The sequence below is a fragment of the Crocuta crocuta genome, unplaced genomic scaffold (assembly GCF_008692635.1).
Source record: "Crocuta crocuta isolate KB4526 unplaced genomic scaffold, BGI_CrCroc_1.0 scaffold466, whole genome shotgun sequence".
Classification (NCBI taxonomy): domain Eukaryota; kingdom Metazoa; phylum Chordata; class Mammalia; order Carnivora; family Hyaenidae; genus Crocuta; species Crocuta crocuta.
In genome coordinates, this window is record NW_027529672.1 from 4,428,045 (window position 1) to 4,444,108 (window position 16,064).

The 16,064-nt window shown below is 56.4% G+C and overlaps 1 protein-coding gene across 4 annotated transcripts in view; it reads left to right on the forward strand.

The window, feature by feature from the left end:
- The window catches only part of PTPRE (protein tyrosine phosphatase receptor type E), a 126,904-nt gene that overhangs the window by 69,091 nt on the left and 41,749 nt on the right, over positions 1–16,064 (forward strand). For all 4 annotated transcript variants that reach the window (XM_077762979.1, XM_077762976.1, XM_077762978.1 and 1 more), the window contains one exon: positions 12,920–13,038. In XM_077762979.1, coding sequence (XP_077619105.1) covers positions 12,927–13,038 — 112 coding nt within the window. In that variant the 5' untranslated portion in view covers positions 12,920–12,926. The remainder of the gene's footprint in view (positions 1–12,919; positions 13,039–16,064) is intronic.

Here is a 16,064-nt window from a genome sequence, read left to right on the forward strand (position 1 = left end):
GGCTTCCCTGCAGGCCCCAGGCTTCTCCAAGCCTTTCCCCGGGGTACATCTGTGCGACCTTGACCTCGGCACACCGACGGATGACCCGTCTACACCTGGCCTCCTTCTAGTCCCCAAAACTGCATGGACACAAGAGGAACCACCATAACAAGAGAGAAAATGAAATTGAATATCATGTGGCCACTGCCCCGTCACAGAGAACAAATTACCTACCTGTTAGGAAAGAAGAATTGAGTGGATAAAGATCTGTGTCCAATCACAATGTCAAATTCTATTGACCTTACTAACAGGATTCCTCTGAAGACTTTAATGTTACCTCCAGCAATCCTCAAACCAAGCTTCAGATGTTTAAAACAAATCTCCCATTCTGCCATGGAAACTTCCAGATTCCCCAGGAGCCACTTCTCTCTGTGAAGCCTTTGACCTTGCTAACCTCAAAAAAAATTTCCAGCCACAGGGGGCACATAAAACCCCTTTTGCACCTAAAAAAAATGGGCAGCCCTTTTGTTATTTTCTGATATTCCAGAAATATCCTTTAGTCATTTACCCGGCAAAAGACATTTTCAGATGCTATTTCACGAGCTGATTGTATTATATTTCCCCCAATTAAAAGGAAGAGTAATGAGCTTTGCTGAAGAGCCATTCCCCCCTTCTTCCCCAAAGAGCTGAGAACTAATGGCCTAAAACTTCAGGCCTATCTATTGTTCTGGGGCCATCTAAGTCTTCCGGCGTCAGCTGTTCAGTCCCCTGCCTCGCCCACGGGGGCAGTCCCACCTCCCCGAATGGCCTACTCACTCGGAACATCGATAGGCCCCTCCGGGAGCTTTAGTTACTGCAGCTTGTTTCGGGGATGCGCCCTGTCTCGGGGTGCACTTTGTCTCCGGGCTGTGCTGAGAAGCAGGCAACGGCCCAGGAGGTCCCGATGAACTCGGAGAGGAAGGCCCAATCATTCCACTTCCGGAACTGCCTTTTCACAACCCCACGTTGAGGAAAAGCAACATCAAGAACCCAAAGAGCCCCCCTTAACCTATTCTTTGACTACCAGGCCAACGGCTTCCTTGGGCGAGGGCACCCCACCCACCCGGCGCTCGCAGCCAGTGAAGGCCGCCTGTTTGGAAACAACTTTGATTCCAATGCCCCCCTTTGCAGGCATTGATTTTCGAAGACATACCGTTTGTTCTTAGTTTACCTCACTGCTGCGTCGTGCCCAGTGATTTCAGTATAACGTGATCAGCTCCAACTCGTGAAAATGATTTCCATCTCCTCGTCCCCCGTGGAAGAAAAGCTGTCACTTGGTACTTGCCTGGTGAGAAAGTGCAAAACAAAAAACAAAAAATGCAGCTCTCTGCAAACTTCTTTGACTGCCTGCCTGTGCCTAGCTTCCTAACTGAGAAGGAAACTTGATCCGAATGTCCCTCTACATTGTCGCTGCACTGGTGTGTCTGCCCGGGGCCCAGTGTGGTTGGTACTCGGGGGTCCCGAGGCCCAGGGCTGAGCAAGCGGAGGCTCCGTGGGGGACACACCATCGCTGGCAGAGACCGTTTCTCCGGGATGGGCCGCCAGTTGCCCGAGGGACCCCACAGGGACATGCAGGTCACAGTCCCTTCTCTGAAGCCCTGTCTCCCCAGGCCTCCTCTGCCCCCGGTGGCCGAGAGCTGTTCTTCTGCAGGGCCCGGCACGTCCAGCCAGGCTTCCCCCAGGCCGTGCTGCAGGGGATCTGGGGGCTCCCCGGCTCCGCCGGCCTCCTGGGTTGGCCCCTTCGCCAGGACATGCTGCGTCTTCCCCAGGGACCTCAGCCATCTCGCGACACACCTGGCCTGTGTGTTTGGGGGTATGGAGACAGCGGTGCAGGGAGGGAGGCAAAACATTGCGTCCCTGGCTTCTGTCCACGGTCGTGCCACAGTGACCTGGTACTTCCGCAGGTCCAGGTGCACAATTCTATGTGCTCAGAATTCATCCCCTGACCCCCAAGGGTTCTGTGTATCCCGGGGGACCCCAGCCAGAGCCCACGTGCGTGCCCAGTGGGCAGCTGTGCAGTCTCCCCCCCAACCCCCCGCAGAGTCTGGGCCGTGCCTCAGTCTACAGCAGGAGCCAGCGCTCCCTGCCCTGACGGCCTGAGGGTGGCGGGCAGGCACCCGCTGTCTCCCACCTCCCCGTCCTCGCCATCAGGGCAGAGGTGGCCCTGCGTCCCCGGGCGGCTGTCCGAGGAGGGTCAGACAAGAGGACCCCGGGGGGCATCACGGGTGACACCGGCCCCTGCTGGCGTCTCCTTGTCATTTCTTTCTGGATATTTGCCCTCTTCTCTCCTAACAAGTGGACTTCTTCGGCCTTCTCTTTTTCTGTGGTTTCAGTGGCTTCACATTTAGATGTTTGCAGTTACCTTTGTTCAAAAGCAATTAAGTCCCAGCCTTCCCGCCTTCCCCAACTCGGATAAAAAGCATCCTTTTTGCGGCTTTTTTTTTTTCTTTTTAACAAGCAACACCTTCCAAAAAGGCAGGATCGCCGTGGGTGCATCTGGAACGTGCTGAGGCTGCACGTTTGCCTGCTTACGGGGCTTTTATTATTATTACTTAAGCTTTCCAAGCGTGTAAGTGTATTCACACCTGAAGCTCAGAAGAGGCAGGAAAGGTCTAGATTTGTTTCTCCCTTACCGTGAAAGCACATCTTTGTTCTCTGAGGTTTTATTCTCCACCACCACGCCCCTCCCCCGCCCCGTGCATGACAAAATGATAGTCGTGCCCTGTGAGGAATGTATGTTGCCCTGGTTTTATGGGAAACAGGCACAGGGCAAGTGGGTACCAGCCACGTGGACAGGCAAGGCCCCCGAGGCTCACGGTGGTCCCCCGGGGACTCGCCAGGGGCCGACGCGGTAGAAGGGGCGTGGGGTGCTTAGCTTGGTGCCCCGTGCCAGCACGCACTTGACTCGCGGTTTTAGCCATGATGTCAGCACACGGGCGTCGTCCCTCCCAGTCTGTTTCCGGAGGGAGCGGCCTGACGAGGCTTGGCCAGCCATCTGTCCTGCCGCGACTGTCTTCCGAGCACCGTCTGTTCTCGGCTGCCTGCTGGCTGGAGGGGTCCCCAGGGTCTCCAGGATTCACCCCTCATAGACCTGAACCCCACAGGTGTCAAGGAGAAACCCTGACGTGTAGTTGCAAAGAAGGGCTTGTCCGTTTCCTGGGGACATTACGGGTCTCCATTTGTCATCATCCTGGTTGACGCTGACTGGCTTCCTGCTCTTGACATTTGTCAGGAAACAAAAGGACCTGGCTGGGTCCCCTGGCCTTCACTTTGCTTCCTATCCCAGAAGGGGGGGTAGCACCTGTGGGTAATTGTGGGAGCCTCAGAAAGCGGCGGCGGTGGCCCTGGGGGGGTGCAGCGGCGGTTGCACACCTGCGCCCACGTGACTTCCTGCCGCACCGCTAGACCTGGAAGGGGCGGTACGCAGCTGGAGGTCACCCGAAGGGGTCAGCGGTTGGTCTTCCTCGTTCTGCTTGCCTCCACTGAGAAGGCCTGGAAACGCTGGCACAGAAACGACGAGGCCGAGAGCCCCGGGCCGGACACGTCAGGGCTGTTGGCGGCCTGGGAGTGGCTCCGACCTCGGCCGGGAGTTCGGGAACTTCCCCCTGGCCCTGGAGGTCAAGGGCAGCGACGATATATGAATCCTTGGATTCCTGGGGGATGTGAAGCTTCACCAGCCGGTCACATACATTATCCTCAGAACCTTCTAGAAAGGAGAAGCAGACATTCTTACCCACTTTCCCAGGCTCAGCAGCAACGTCAGGAGCTGCCCCCACTTGCAGGTCAGTGAGGGATTTTGCCGCCGTGTGGCGTGCCTGACTCCCGGCCCTGTGACACTAAGTGGCCTCTGTTCTGGAAGGTGTACATGCGGCCGCACTCGGGGTTTACGCACGGCCTGCCCAGGCTTTGTGTGCTCCGCTGTCTTCTTGCTCCGGCTGCCCCTGAAGGTCACTGTGACCCACATTCCCAGGGACGATCGGGGGAGCGGGGTGCACTGTGTGCTCGGCTCTGCACCTGCCCCCACACGTGGGCCGCGCTCAGACGGCTGCAGCCACGGCGCGGCTGGAAGAAGCTGGCCCCCAGTGCCCGGCGGAAGGAGCGGCCCGTTCTGCGCCCGGGGCCCGGCTCCCACCACAGCTAAGTGACCCGCTGGAAGACCAGGGCATTCACACCGACCTCTCTGGGCCCACGGGCCATCTGGAAGAAGGAGGCACGACTGACCTCTCACCTGAGTGCTCACCGCCCGAGGGCACCATCCTTGACCGCAGTCACTGCAGACGACATGGACATGGGCAGGCCCTGGGCGCGCTTCCTTCCAGGGGGCGCACTGCTTCAGGCCCGTGCGTCTCCTTTCTTCATGATGCCAAATCCCAACAGAAGCTTCAGTCTATTTCTGAATACAGAAAAATGTGTTGAATCGCACACATGTTCCAGTGGAATCACGAGCCGTTCACACCGAGGACTTGGAAGAGACCGCGTGTGTCCAGGTTGGGGCTGATTTTGGATTCTGAGCCTGGGCTCGCCTGAGACGTCTACGGGGCCGGGGCTGGGGCTTCCGTGGCCGCTGGCATCTTGGCACCTTGGCACCCACCTGTGTTCATCAGCGGCTCCGAGGTATCCGCCCGGCCGCAGTCAGATCTGTGCAGGCCATCTCTGAAGTTGTTCTTCTGCAGAGGAAGAGGGCCCTTCTCTCCCCCCGACACCGCAGAGACCCGACCTCCGCAGAAGAGGACAGAGCGCACGTGGGCGCAGACACTGGGCCCCGGCCGCAGAGTGGGGGTGCCTGGCTCACCGCGGGGGCCGGTGGTTTACGCAGCCAGCCCCATCTCAAGAGTTCTGCACGTTGATGAGCTCAGCGGCTGCTCCTGTTTTACTAAGCGGGAAGCAAGGCAGCAGAGGCGAAGTGTTCTCGCCGGGCTCGGGGAGAGGAGAGAAGGGGGAGGAGAGGGTGACAGAGACAGAGACGGAGAGACAGAGACACACTGAGCCCAGCTGCGGCTCAGGCCTCCGAGGCCCCTTCTCTTTGGGTTGATGAGATGGAGAGAAATCTGCTGTGATAGCNAATGAGCTCAGCGGCTGCTCCTGTTTTACTAAGCGGGAAAACAGGGAAGCAAGGCGGCAGAGGCGAAGTGTTCTCGCCGGGCTCGGGGAGAGGAGAGAAGGGGGAGGAGAGGGTGACAGAGACAGAGACGGAGAGACAGAGACACACTGAGCCCAGCTGCGGCTCAGGCCTCCGAGGCCCCTTCTCTTTGGGTTGATGAGATGGAGAGAAATCTGCTGTGATAGCCCCTGATGACCTATTTCCTTCAAGAACGTTCATCCAGCGTCTCCTGGGTGCCAGATGGACGAGCCAGAGAGCCGCTTCCGCCCCCAACAGGCCCCAGGGCACAGATAATTCTGCCCAGTGTTGTCAGCTTCCGCTTCGAAGCAGTGCTTCTGGAAAGGTCCCTGGCCCCCTCCCCCCAGCTCACACTGCTGCCTCTGCCTCCTCCTCCACTCCCCCTGCACCGGTCGGCGGCTCAGTGAAGAGGAGATGCCCTCGCCCCCGGCAGCCCCCTGAGCCCTGGGGACTGGTGTCTGCCACCGACTCCAGCACCAGCCGCTGTTAGTCTCCTGGTGGCTGCGCGGCGATTGCTCGATTCTGTCACCTCCCCGGCCAGGATGGGGGACGAGGGCAGTGCTGTCCTATTTGGTGTTCTCTCCAGACTGTGCACTTACGTCTCATATGCATTGCTTCATGAATGGATGAATGAATGAACCAGAAAGTACTTCTAAGTCTACAGTTTCACTTCTTATTTTGGAATCAAAAGTGCCATAAATGCAGGTGCGAACGTTTCTTCCCCTGCAGCAGGCGGGGCGGGTAGAGGCAGCCTCACCCGGGGGTGTCCGCCCGGCCACTGGGGTCTGCGGCGTCCCCTCCACTGTCTACGCTTCTGAGGAGATCAGTGGAGGGGGTGCGCCTTAGCGTGGGCGTCTCTTCCTTGTGAGAGGTGGGGGGGGGCATGTGTTTCCCGCATTTAGTGCCATCTTTCACCTATGACAGCTGAGTCCCAAAGGCACATGGATGGGGCTTTGTCGCGTGGGTCCCTCTGTTTTCCTGCTCGGGTGCTTTGCGCAGGGATTTTGCCCCCTTACTGATCTTCCTTTTATTTTTTATGTTTTATAAAAATTTGCTAATGTTTATTTAATTTTGAGAGACAGAGCACGAGAGGGGAAGGGGCAGAGAGAGAGGGAGGGAGACACAGGATCCCAAGGAGGCTCCAGGCTCCAGCTGTCAGCACAGAGCCCGACGCGGGGCCCAAACTCACGGACCATGAGATCATGACCTGAGCTGAAGTCGGACGCTTACCCGACTGAGCCCCCCAGGCGCCCCTCAGCATTGACCTTCCTGATGGGTCGCTGCCATGGTCCTCTGATAAAGCGCATCTCCTCTGAGTGATGCGTGAGCAGGCCCTTGGGAGCATGGAGGACCCAGGAGTGTGACCCTGTCAGATGGAGGGGGTGTCAGGCCAGCGGTCAGGTGTGAGCACAGTTCAGTAGCCGGCTCAGCTGTGAGCCTCAGGACAAAAGAAGTTGGATGAGACTAGATAGCGTGAGCCCCAAGGTGTATTTTGGTGAGAGAAGCAAGACCAGGGCCTCATTCTTTTGACCCTGGCCTGGAGAGCCGGGGCTCCACCCCCACCCCCCACCGCGGTATGTCCGTGTTCCTTCCGCGCTCTCTCCAGGCTCCCATATTTCCCTCGCACTGTGACGGGCCTGTTATTATTGATTATTTCTTTATTTTTGCTTCTTTGCTTCTTGCCCTGTACCCTGTCCATGTTCATGTTTCTTCCATGGATGTTCCATCCCATTGCAGTTAAAAAGGAAAAATTTTAGTTATGAAAAGCTGCATTGAAGGAGCCCAGGAAGGGCTTGGCTCTCCTGGCTTCTCCAGGGTGCCGTCTTAGGACAGAGACACACAGGCAGGGGTGGCCTCTCTTTAGGGGCGATCACATCTGAGACCCGAGCAGTCACACCCTCCACTCTGTCCGCCCTCCCCTAGCCCAGAGGGGACGGCACTGCCCTTTCAAGGACACCTCGTGGTTAGAAAAGAGGATGAGCACTTGGGCAAGAGTGGGTTGGGGGCTCACTCCTTCTGGCCCCTGTGCGGGGGGGGGAAGTGTTTGAGGCCGTGGCCCCCGCTGGCTGGAAGGCGGCCCACGCTGTGGCCTGGAGGTGCCACTGGTCATCAGAATCGGTGGGAACAGTGAGAGATGACAGGATGGTGTTTTCGAAACAGTTGCAGGAAACAGAGACAGAAGAGTTTTGCCGTAAAACGTGTAGAGGACGCTGTGAACTCCTTCTACACTTGCTTGGGCATTTACTGTATGGCGTAAATCTACAACGTTTTGTATAAATTCGTTTTTAGTAACACTCTATGAATTTGCACTAAACCCATGTGTCAGGAATGAAGTTTGAAATTCTTCAACAGTGCGCAATTCTTGAAACAGTGCCTCTGTTAAGCACTGAGTCTCTGTTTTCAAAAAAGTTGATGATGGAGCTATAACTTACACAAAATATTCATCGACGTTTACCTTCACGTATCGGGGTCTGTACTAGTGCCACTGACCACACAGAAGCCATGAGAGGGTTAAACAACCTCTAAGAGAGGCGCCCGGGTGGCTCAGGTGGTTAAGTGACTTAAGTGGCTCAGGTCATGATCTCATGGCTTGTGAGTTCGAGCCCTGAGTCGGGCTCTGTGCTGACAGCTCGGAGCCCGGAGCCCGCTTTGGATTCTGTGTCTCCCTCTGTCTCTGCCCCTCCCCTGCTCGCACTCTGCTCTCTTTTTCTCTCAAAAATAAATAAACATAAAAATGTTTAAAAGAACAGTCAAGGCTAAGAAAACAGTTGAAGCAGGTGACTATGCTTCGAGAATAGGTGTTCTGTTCATATTCTCTTTTTATTTTCATATAATCAATATAAAAAGCGTTTTTTAATAAAATAAACTATTGCTGTAATGTGTGCTGGTATGTCAGTTTAGTTTTCTAGAAAAGGACTTTTTAATTTTTAAAAATAGTTTTTTAATAGAACTACTTAGTGAGTTCCCATTATAATAAAACCAAATGCTGACCACTAATGAAATACTGTAGGAAAGCACGGGGCTTAAAGTGTTTCAGCCTCTCTTTGCTCTCGGGGGTCCTGGTTTAGATGAGAAATTACACGTGGCCCATCCCAGGGGCTCTATTTAAGGCTGGCAGCCCCACCGAACAAATCTTTCTCTCTGCTCCTTTGTGAAGGAGCCGAGTCTGTCTCATAACTGAGAAGCAGGTGTTTAAACAGTCATGATGGGTGTGAGCTGCAGAAAGAAAACACTACCGTCTTGGACCTGAAGGGGGCGGTCTGGTTCAGTCGGCTCGGGACACCCAGCACTGGAGGGCTCAGCAGGGCAGTCCCTCCTCAAAGACACTGGCGCAGGGACGGCTCCACACCCTCAAAAGCCCTGAAGGTCCTTGTCAGCGGAGGAAGCCAGCTTGTTGGGGGGCGGGGTTGGGGAGGAGACGTCCCCCGTCCCCAGAGGCTCAAGGTTCTGGTTGGGAGACTCAATGCCCAAATGACTCCGAACAAATCTGGGTGGTCTGAGCCGAGGGAGAGAGAGTGTCTCTGACTTGCGGGCCCTCAAAAGCTGGTGGGACCAAGGCAAAGGGGACGGAAGGGCCACCCAGTGAGGGAAGCCTGTGAGCAAGGGCTGGGGGACGTAGACAGGGCTCAGGGGAGCCCTTCTCCTGCCCTAGGGTGTCCACCTGCCCTCCTGGTCCCTGGCCGCCGTCTGCCAGACGCCCAGCCCGGCTCCTCTACCCCGTCCCCAAGCGTGTGGCCTCCGTCGGCTGGGCCCCAAGGCCTGGCCTCTGCCCCCCTGCACACCCCCAGGCCGAACTCACCCACATCCTGAAGCTTCAGCCGCCCTCCCAGCCAGCCAAGCGCCAGGCCCTCGGCCCCGCTCCCGCTGGCGCCTCCGCTGGAGTGCGCTCGGGACCCGGAGCTCCAAGAGGCCGTCTCCGAGGACAGCAGGACATTTCTGGTGGCGCTGCCGTGAGGGGTGGTGAGGTGACTCATCCCAGAGCCCCCGGTAGCTTATCACACTGCACAGGAGCTCAGTACCTGGTGGCTTGTATTATTGCTTTATCCTCCAAGCCAAGATCACCCTCATCCCCAGACTGGGGAGCCCAGTCTCCAGATCTCAGCTAATGAACAATGCCCATCCCCCCCCATCTCCCATGATGCAAATCCAGGTGCCCCAGTGCCCTAGTCACCACCACGTCCAGCTGACTACCATTCACACCGATTCTAACCTCTGAACCCCCTTTCAAATGCCTCCCTCCTTGCCATTCCCATTGTCCTGGATTTAGTCCAGACCTTCCCACTCTGCTGTGTAGACCAGCACGCCTCAGATGTGGTGTGTGCGGGAACCACCGAGGAGCTCTGTCTGTGTCTGAGCTGCTGCGCCCCCAGGACGCCAACACCCCCAGCCCTTCAGGGGCGGCAGAGGCTTACGCTGTGTCTCTTGTGGCTCCTGACCGGCTTCTGGCACTCTCTGGAAACTTCCATGGCAGCTCGTTGCTCACGGCCGGGCTTGTCAGCTTCGGTTGGTCTGTACAAATCCCGTCACTCTCCGTATGTTTGGATTTCATGCATCTGGCATTGGGCGCGGGAATTGGCATCTTCTTATAATCGCCCCAAGTGGTTCTACTGATGTAGGTTGTTTTTGGAAAATGAGCCTGTAACACCAAACCAAACTCTTTAATTCGACATTCAAAGGCCTTCTCAATTTGGTCCCGGGAGGAGTGAGTCGTCACTACCTCACCTTCCTTCCCTGGCACTGTGGACCCTCCCCTCCGGAACGGGGGTCCCGCGGACGCTGTGTTTCCGCTCTCCCTTCGGCTCCGTGCAGCTGCCGGTGCGGCAGGGCCGGGATTATTCATTTCTGCAGTTCCAGGGCCTGGCAGTGCTGCTCCAGACTCGCTGCCCAACAGAGTATTAAAAAGGCATCAAGGGGAGTAAGAAAGCAATCCTAATCAATCAAGCTGATATGCTAATCAATCAAGCAGATATCCTAATCAATCAAGCTGATAGCTGGCTGACTTTTGATAGGAATAAACACAAAAGCGGCTTTGTTGGAAACTGTTTTGCTAATCTCAGCTCTGAGATGCAACGCGTTGTAGATTCTATACAAGTCCTTAAAAGTCACCATGACTCAAACTATTTCAGGGACTGTTTTGTGCGGATTCGTGTCTGTGCTGTTGGGTAGCTTGCACAAACCCTCTGAGGGTGAATAGCCAGGGACAGGAACGTTGTCCTTGGCTTGGAAATATAAATATCGCAGTAAAGGGACTCAAGGGGTTCAAATTCCGTAAAGTTGAGGCCCTCTGCTGGCCATAGCGGGCAAGTCACCTGCCGCTCCTGGGAGCACTGTTCGCGGGTGGGGGTCTGACGGGCGATGGGCTTTCTGCCTGGAACGTGTCTGCTTTCTCTTAGATCACTGAGCATTTGGAGAGGAGGGTTTTGAATGAATGCACATAACAAGACACGTGCTTCAACTGGGAAGTCTGCATTTCTGAGTTGTATTAAACCAGTTAATGCTTCCTAATCACTTACTCTGCAGTGTATTCAACTATGTAAAAGCATCGTTCAAGAACAGATTCTGTCTGATGCAGCCTGGGCACAGCCGACCGTCAGGGCTCCCGAGCTTTTGTCTTCGGTGGTCCTGGGTTCGATCCGCGACTCCTCCGTCCACTCTGTCCCAACTTTGGGCCCGTTCCTCAGTCCTGGAGGGCTGTCGTGAGGCCAGTGGCCACGTGAAGGGCCCAGCGCTGAGATGCTCACAAGTTACGAGCTGTCGTGTGTGTGCACGTGCGTGTGTGGCGTGCTTTAAAAATAAAGTGCATTCGGGAAATAAACAAGAGGAAAGAGGTTGGAAGCCTTGCGTGTGGTGCTCCTGGTTATTCCAGGGCAATTGACTGCTCAGAATGGTCCGCTCGGCGGTGATTGCAGAAACGCGATTAGATTTTTTGTGCTCATTCAAGTGTCTCCTCTAATGACAAGGAACCAGTGTTTCCGGGCCTCCGTCCATCCCTGTGCCCCGGGGAGGCTTTTTGCAGGAAAGTGCCGTCTGAGGGCACAGGCACCCCAGGCGGACCACGGAGGGGGCGTGGGGGGGAGCCCACACCTCCACTACACTCGTGGTCACCCAGATCTCACTCAGCACACACAGCCACGCCTCTTCCCCTGCCCTGACTCCTCCATACCTCCAAGAGGTCACGGCCACATTTTCCGAGGACCCGAGGAACTTGGGCAAAATTGAAGCACCCGGCAGGGCTCTGAGGTGGGTGAGAGATTGCTGTTTCCTGTGCTGAGCCACGTGGCCATCCGGGTCTGCTCCGTGCACGCACCCCCCACCCACCCACTCACTTAAGACGCCCCTCCATTCCCAAGCGGCTCTGTCAGACAGGAGCTAACTAAAGGTGGCCCCTCGTGGGCGGAGAGGGCGCTTCCCTGGGATGCACCGGGGAGCTCAGACAGCAGTGTAGTCCGAGGCAAGGCCACCCCAGAGCCACGCAGACGAGGCTGCCTGCCCCTCTCCATTCTCATTGTTAGCTCCTCCGGACAAGGAGGGCTTGGCTGGACTTTCAACGGTGCATCCGGGGGCCCCTGGGGGCTCAGGTGGTTAAGCGTCCGACTTCAGCTCAGGTTATGATCTCACGGTTTGTGGGTTTCAGCCCTACATCGGGCTCTGTGCTGACAGCTTGGAGCCTGGAGCTGCTTTGGATTCTGTGTCTCCCTCTCTCTCTGCCCCTACCCCACTCATGCTCTGTCTCTCTCTCTCAAAAATGAATAAACTATAAAAAAAAATTTTCAAAGGTGCATCTGGCTCCAGAATGTGGAAAATGTGGGCCCGGGGCCCGCTCTCTCCCAGCCCCCACCCAACCCGAAGCTCAGGTGGGAGGCAGTGAGGGCCGGCACTCAGAATAGGGATGGAGGTGTGGGTTGTGGCCAGGGGGACAGCAGGGACCCCGTGCAGGCGGGCCGGACCCCACATCCCAGCCCCTGGCCCTGTGACCACACACCAGTTAGCCTGTCTCCTGAGCCCCAGATTCCCCCAGGCCACTGCTCTTCTCTGGGCTCACAGAGAATGTGATGCAACCAGAAACGCCACACCTGTATCATGGCAGACACAATAGGATGTTCCTATTTGTGTTGAACAAATCGTTACCGTGTGGCAATTTATTTTTTTAGGTTTATTTATTTTGTGTGAGAGAGAGAGGGAGAGAGTGCGAGCAAGAGAAGAGCAGAGAGACAGAGAGAGACACAGAATCCGAAGCAGGCTCCAGGCTCTGAGCTGTCAGCACAGAGCCCGACGCGGGGCTCAAACCCACGAACCGTGAGATCATGACCTGAGCCAAACTCAAGAGTCAGAGCCACCCAGGCGCCCCGCCCATGTGAGGGTCTAGAAGCTGTGGGTTAAGGGCCTCGAGGGGTGTCGTGAAGCTGCCGCTCAGAATCTCAGATCGCCTCGTACGCTCAGCTCTTCCTCTCCAGCCTCCTCCACATCCTCGGTTGCCTCCCTTCTCCCTGCAAACCAGACAACAAACAAAAAAGGAAATTAACCCGAACAACACGAGTCTCTGTAACCCGGGACTAGCTGGCGGGGCTCCTCACTGGGCTTGCTCTACAGTGAAATGATGCGGCTGTGAACTGTGCCGGCGGTGTGCACAGACCCCTCCCCGAACTCAGATTCACTAAGCGGTGCTCCGGAGCCTGCCCCAGTCATGCCATCCCCGGGCCACCCTGTTTTACATGCGGTTCCCTCCTGGGCAGGGGAGGGGAGGGGCGGGGCGCCCTCTGAGCCGGTCTCTGCTTCCTGCAGGTTCACCATGGAGCCCTTCTGTCCACTCCTCCTGGCGGGTGTTAGCCTGCCGCTCGCCAAGGCTCTCAAGGGCAACGAGACCGCCCCAGCGGAGAGCAACTTGACCTCCACAACCGCAGGTGAGGCCCCAGCCCCCGCTGCTCACCTGCCCTTGCCGTACCCCTCCCTCCTGGTAGGCTCTCAAGACTGGGGGTGGTGACCGCGGAGGAGAACCAGGCCACCGCGGACGTCCTTAGTGAGCACCGAACTCGGAACGCCTCTAACAAGCAGGCTGGCCACGCGAGCCAGTTGTTGGGAATTTGCCCAGAACAAAGCTTAGTGTTCAGCGGGCAGCGAGCACAACCTTGTGCTCAGAGTTGGTGTCCGCTTCGGTGGGAGGCGGGGGAGCAGAGCTTAACAATCCCGACCCCCTCGAGGGAGCCGATTCAAGCAAATCTAAATACCTGTGGACGAGTGCAGCAGGGATATTTACACACTGACGTGGCGGGTGAGCCGATCAGGAAATCAGTGGGAATACTTTCAGGCACGATACTGGTGTAGTGGTTAGATTCATGCTTTTAAAAGAAGAGTCCACGCATTTCGAGAGATGTGTGTTGAAGTCCTTCCGAAAGAAACGCACTTGCTCTGGGAGCCGCTTGAGAAAGAGCCCGTGAGGAACATGAGGTAGGCGAGGCCAGAGCCCAGCACGGCTGCCTTGTCCCCGTCAGAAAGTGGGTGGCAGATCCGGGGGGGTTCACTGCTCTGTGCCCCTGGCTTTTCTGTAGTTTGAAAGTTAGAGACGAGAGTAGGGACTCGAGTGAACAGATCCACGTGACAACACGGATGGACCCCGGAAACACGCTAAGTGGAAGACGCCAGACCACACGTGTGCCTCTGTGGGTAGGAAGTGCGCTGAACAGTCAGGGTGATGGAGGAGAAGGTACCGGAGTGCTTGGCTGGGCTGGGGGGCAAATGCCACGTGACCACATGTGGGTGAGAGGTGGACGGGAAGATTCCAAAACTGGATGGTGGAGGCAGTGACACAGCTATGAATTAACTAAAAATCACTGGATCATATGCCTAAAACGAGGAGGGGGTGGTCTCGTCAAACGTTGATTTTGCATCAATAAAGTGAAATGAATGCCATGCGAGGCTGACGGGAAGAGGAGAACAGCGCGAGGGCAGGTGCTCTCGAGTCACGTGACCCTTGTTCCGCTCCATCTCTACCGCTAACTGGCCCGGTGACCAGTAAGTTCCTGGTCCTCTCCGTGCCTCGGTATCCCCATTTGTGAGATGGAGATATAATAGTGCCTCCTTCCTGGCAATGCTGAGGATCCACGGGACGCCCGAGCTGGTGCCGGGGCGCGTCCACGTGGGCTGCCGCTGTGGTCGGCGGGGGTGTCAGGAGAGGCCCGTCACCCCGCCAGTGTCCTACAGCCCAGATACGTGGCTCTTCAGTGTCCCTTGATACCTCTTTCTTGGCTGTATGCCCAACACAGAGGCCCAACGGGTGAGTTCAAGGTCCCCAAGGACTAGACCCGGACTCCCTGGGCAACACACACACCTGCCTGGTAGACCAGATGGCCGCGTGTGGCTGCAGCCCTGTCCCGGGGCCGGCTTAGCAGGAGCCTGCAACCAGCAAGGCCTGGTCCCTTGAGTCTGTGTCACGGGCTCTTGCCAGTCCCCGCACGCCTGCCCCGCCCCCTTCCCTGTGCCAGCCTGCGACTCCCAGGCATGAAACTCGGCCTTCTCTGATGGGGTATTATTTGTGCGTTGGCTGGTGTTCTCCGGAGAAACAGAATCAGTAAGACTTACGCTTATATTTTCATTTATATCTGTATCTGTATTGACATCTGTATTTATATTTATTACAAGAAACAGGGTCACATGACTTACAGTTGTAGAGTTCAGAATCCACGAGGCCAGGGAGCTGGTTTGAGTTTGAAGGCTGACGGGCTGCTGCAGAACCAGAAAGAGCGATGGCCCCGCTTGGAAGGCAGTGAGGCAGGAAGATTCCTTGCGACTCACAGAAGGCTCAGCCTTTTTGTTCTAGGCAGGCCTTCGACGGATTGGGTGAGGCCCACCCACAATGGGGGGCGGGGAGGGGGCGTGGCATCTTTCCAGAGACCACCAATTTCAATGCTGAATCTCATCCAGAAAGCACCCTTGTAGAAACACCCAGAACAGCCTTTGACCAGATATCTGGCACCCCCCATGGCTCAGCTAAGTTGACCTTCAGCATTGTGCTTGGTTATCACGAGGCCTGGGGTAAACAGAAATTATCAACTTCCCTCCAGAAGAAAAAGCTTGAGTGAGATCATTAGAAATGGCCCCATTCAGGCTGGGGTCAGGGACTCAACCCCCATGCAGCTCAAGGGCTTCACAGGATTTTCTGAGCCCAGACACATGTCCTACAAATGTGCCCTTGGCCCCAAGTGAAGGGTGAAAGTAGAGCTCAGTCACTGACGCAAGCAGGCCCCCAGCAAGCACGGCCAGAGCCGCCCTGTCCCGGCTTTGCCAGCCAGAGAGATCCAAACCTGAGGACAGAGAAAGATGGGAGCCCCCGGCAGACAGAGCTGTGCTTGTTACTGACCTTGTTTATTTAAAAAACATTTTTTAGTATTTATTTATTTTTGAGAAAGAGAGAGACACAGAGCACGAACAGGGGAGGGGCAGAGAGAGAGGGAGACAGAATCCGAAGCAGGATCCAGGCTCTGAGCTGTCAGCACCGAGCCCAATACATGGCTTGAACCCACAGACCGTGAGATCATGACCAGAGCCGAGATCGAACACTTAACCACCTGAGCCTCTCAGGCACCCCTTGTCACTGTGCTCATCTCAAGCAGGCCCTCTGGGTTCTGGGTCACTGGGTTCCACAGCCCAGGACCCTCCAGACCTGCCCTGAGGACACTGTGTCCCTGGGCCCAGCAGAGAGGGGCTGCCGCTGCTGACCCAAGGCTCAGCACCTGCAGAAACGCTTAACGATAACAGCAAACATTGTACCAGGAGAGCATCGTTTGTCCCCGAAGCGGAGACGCCAGAGTAGAGCTGTGTGGGCGTTTCCACAGCTGGCACCCAGGGCACCGTCAGGGTGACTCAGCCTCCCCCTTGGGCCTCTTCGCTTCAGTTAAAAAGAAAACGGTCGGCCAGCAAGATGGCTGTGGGT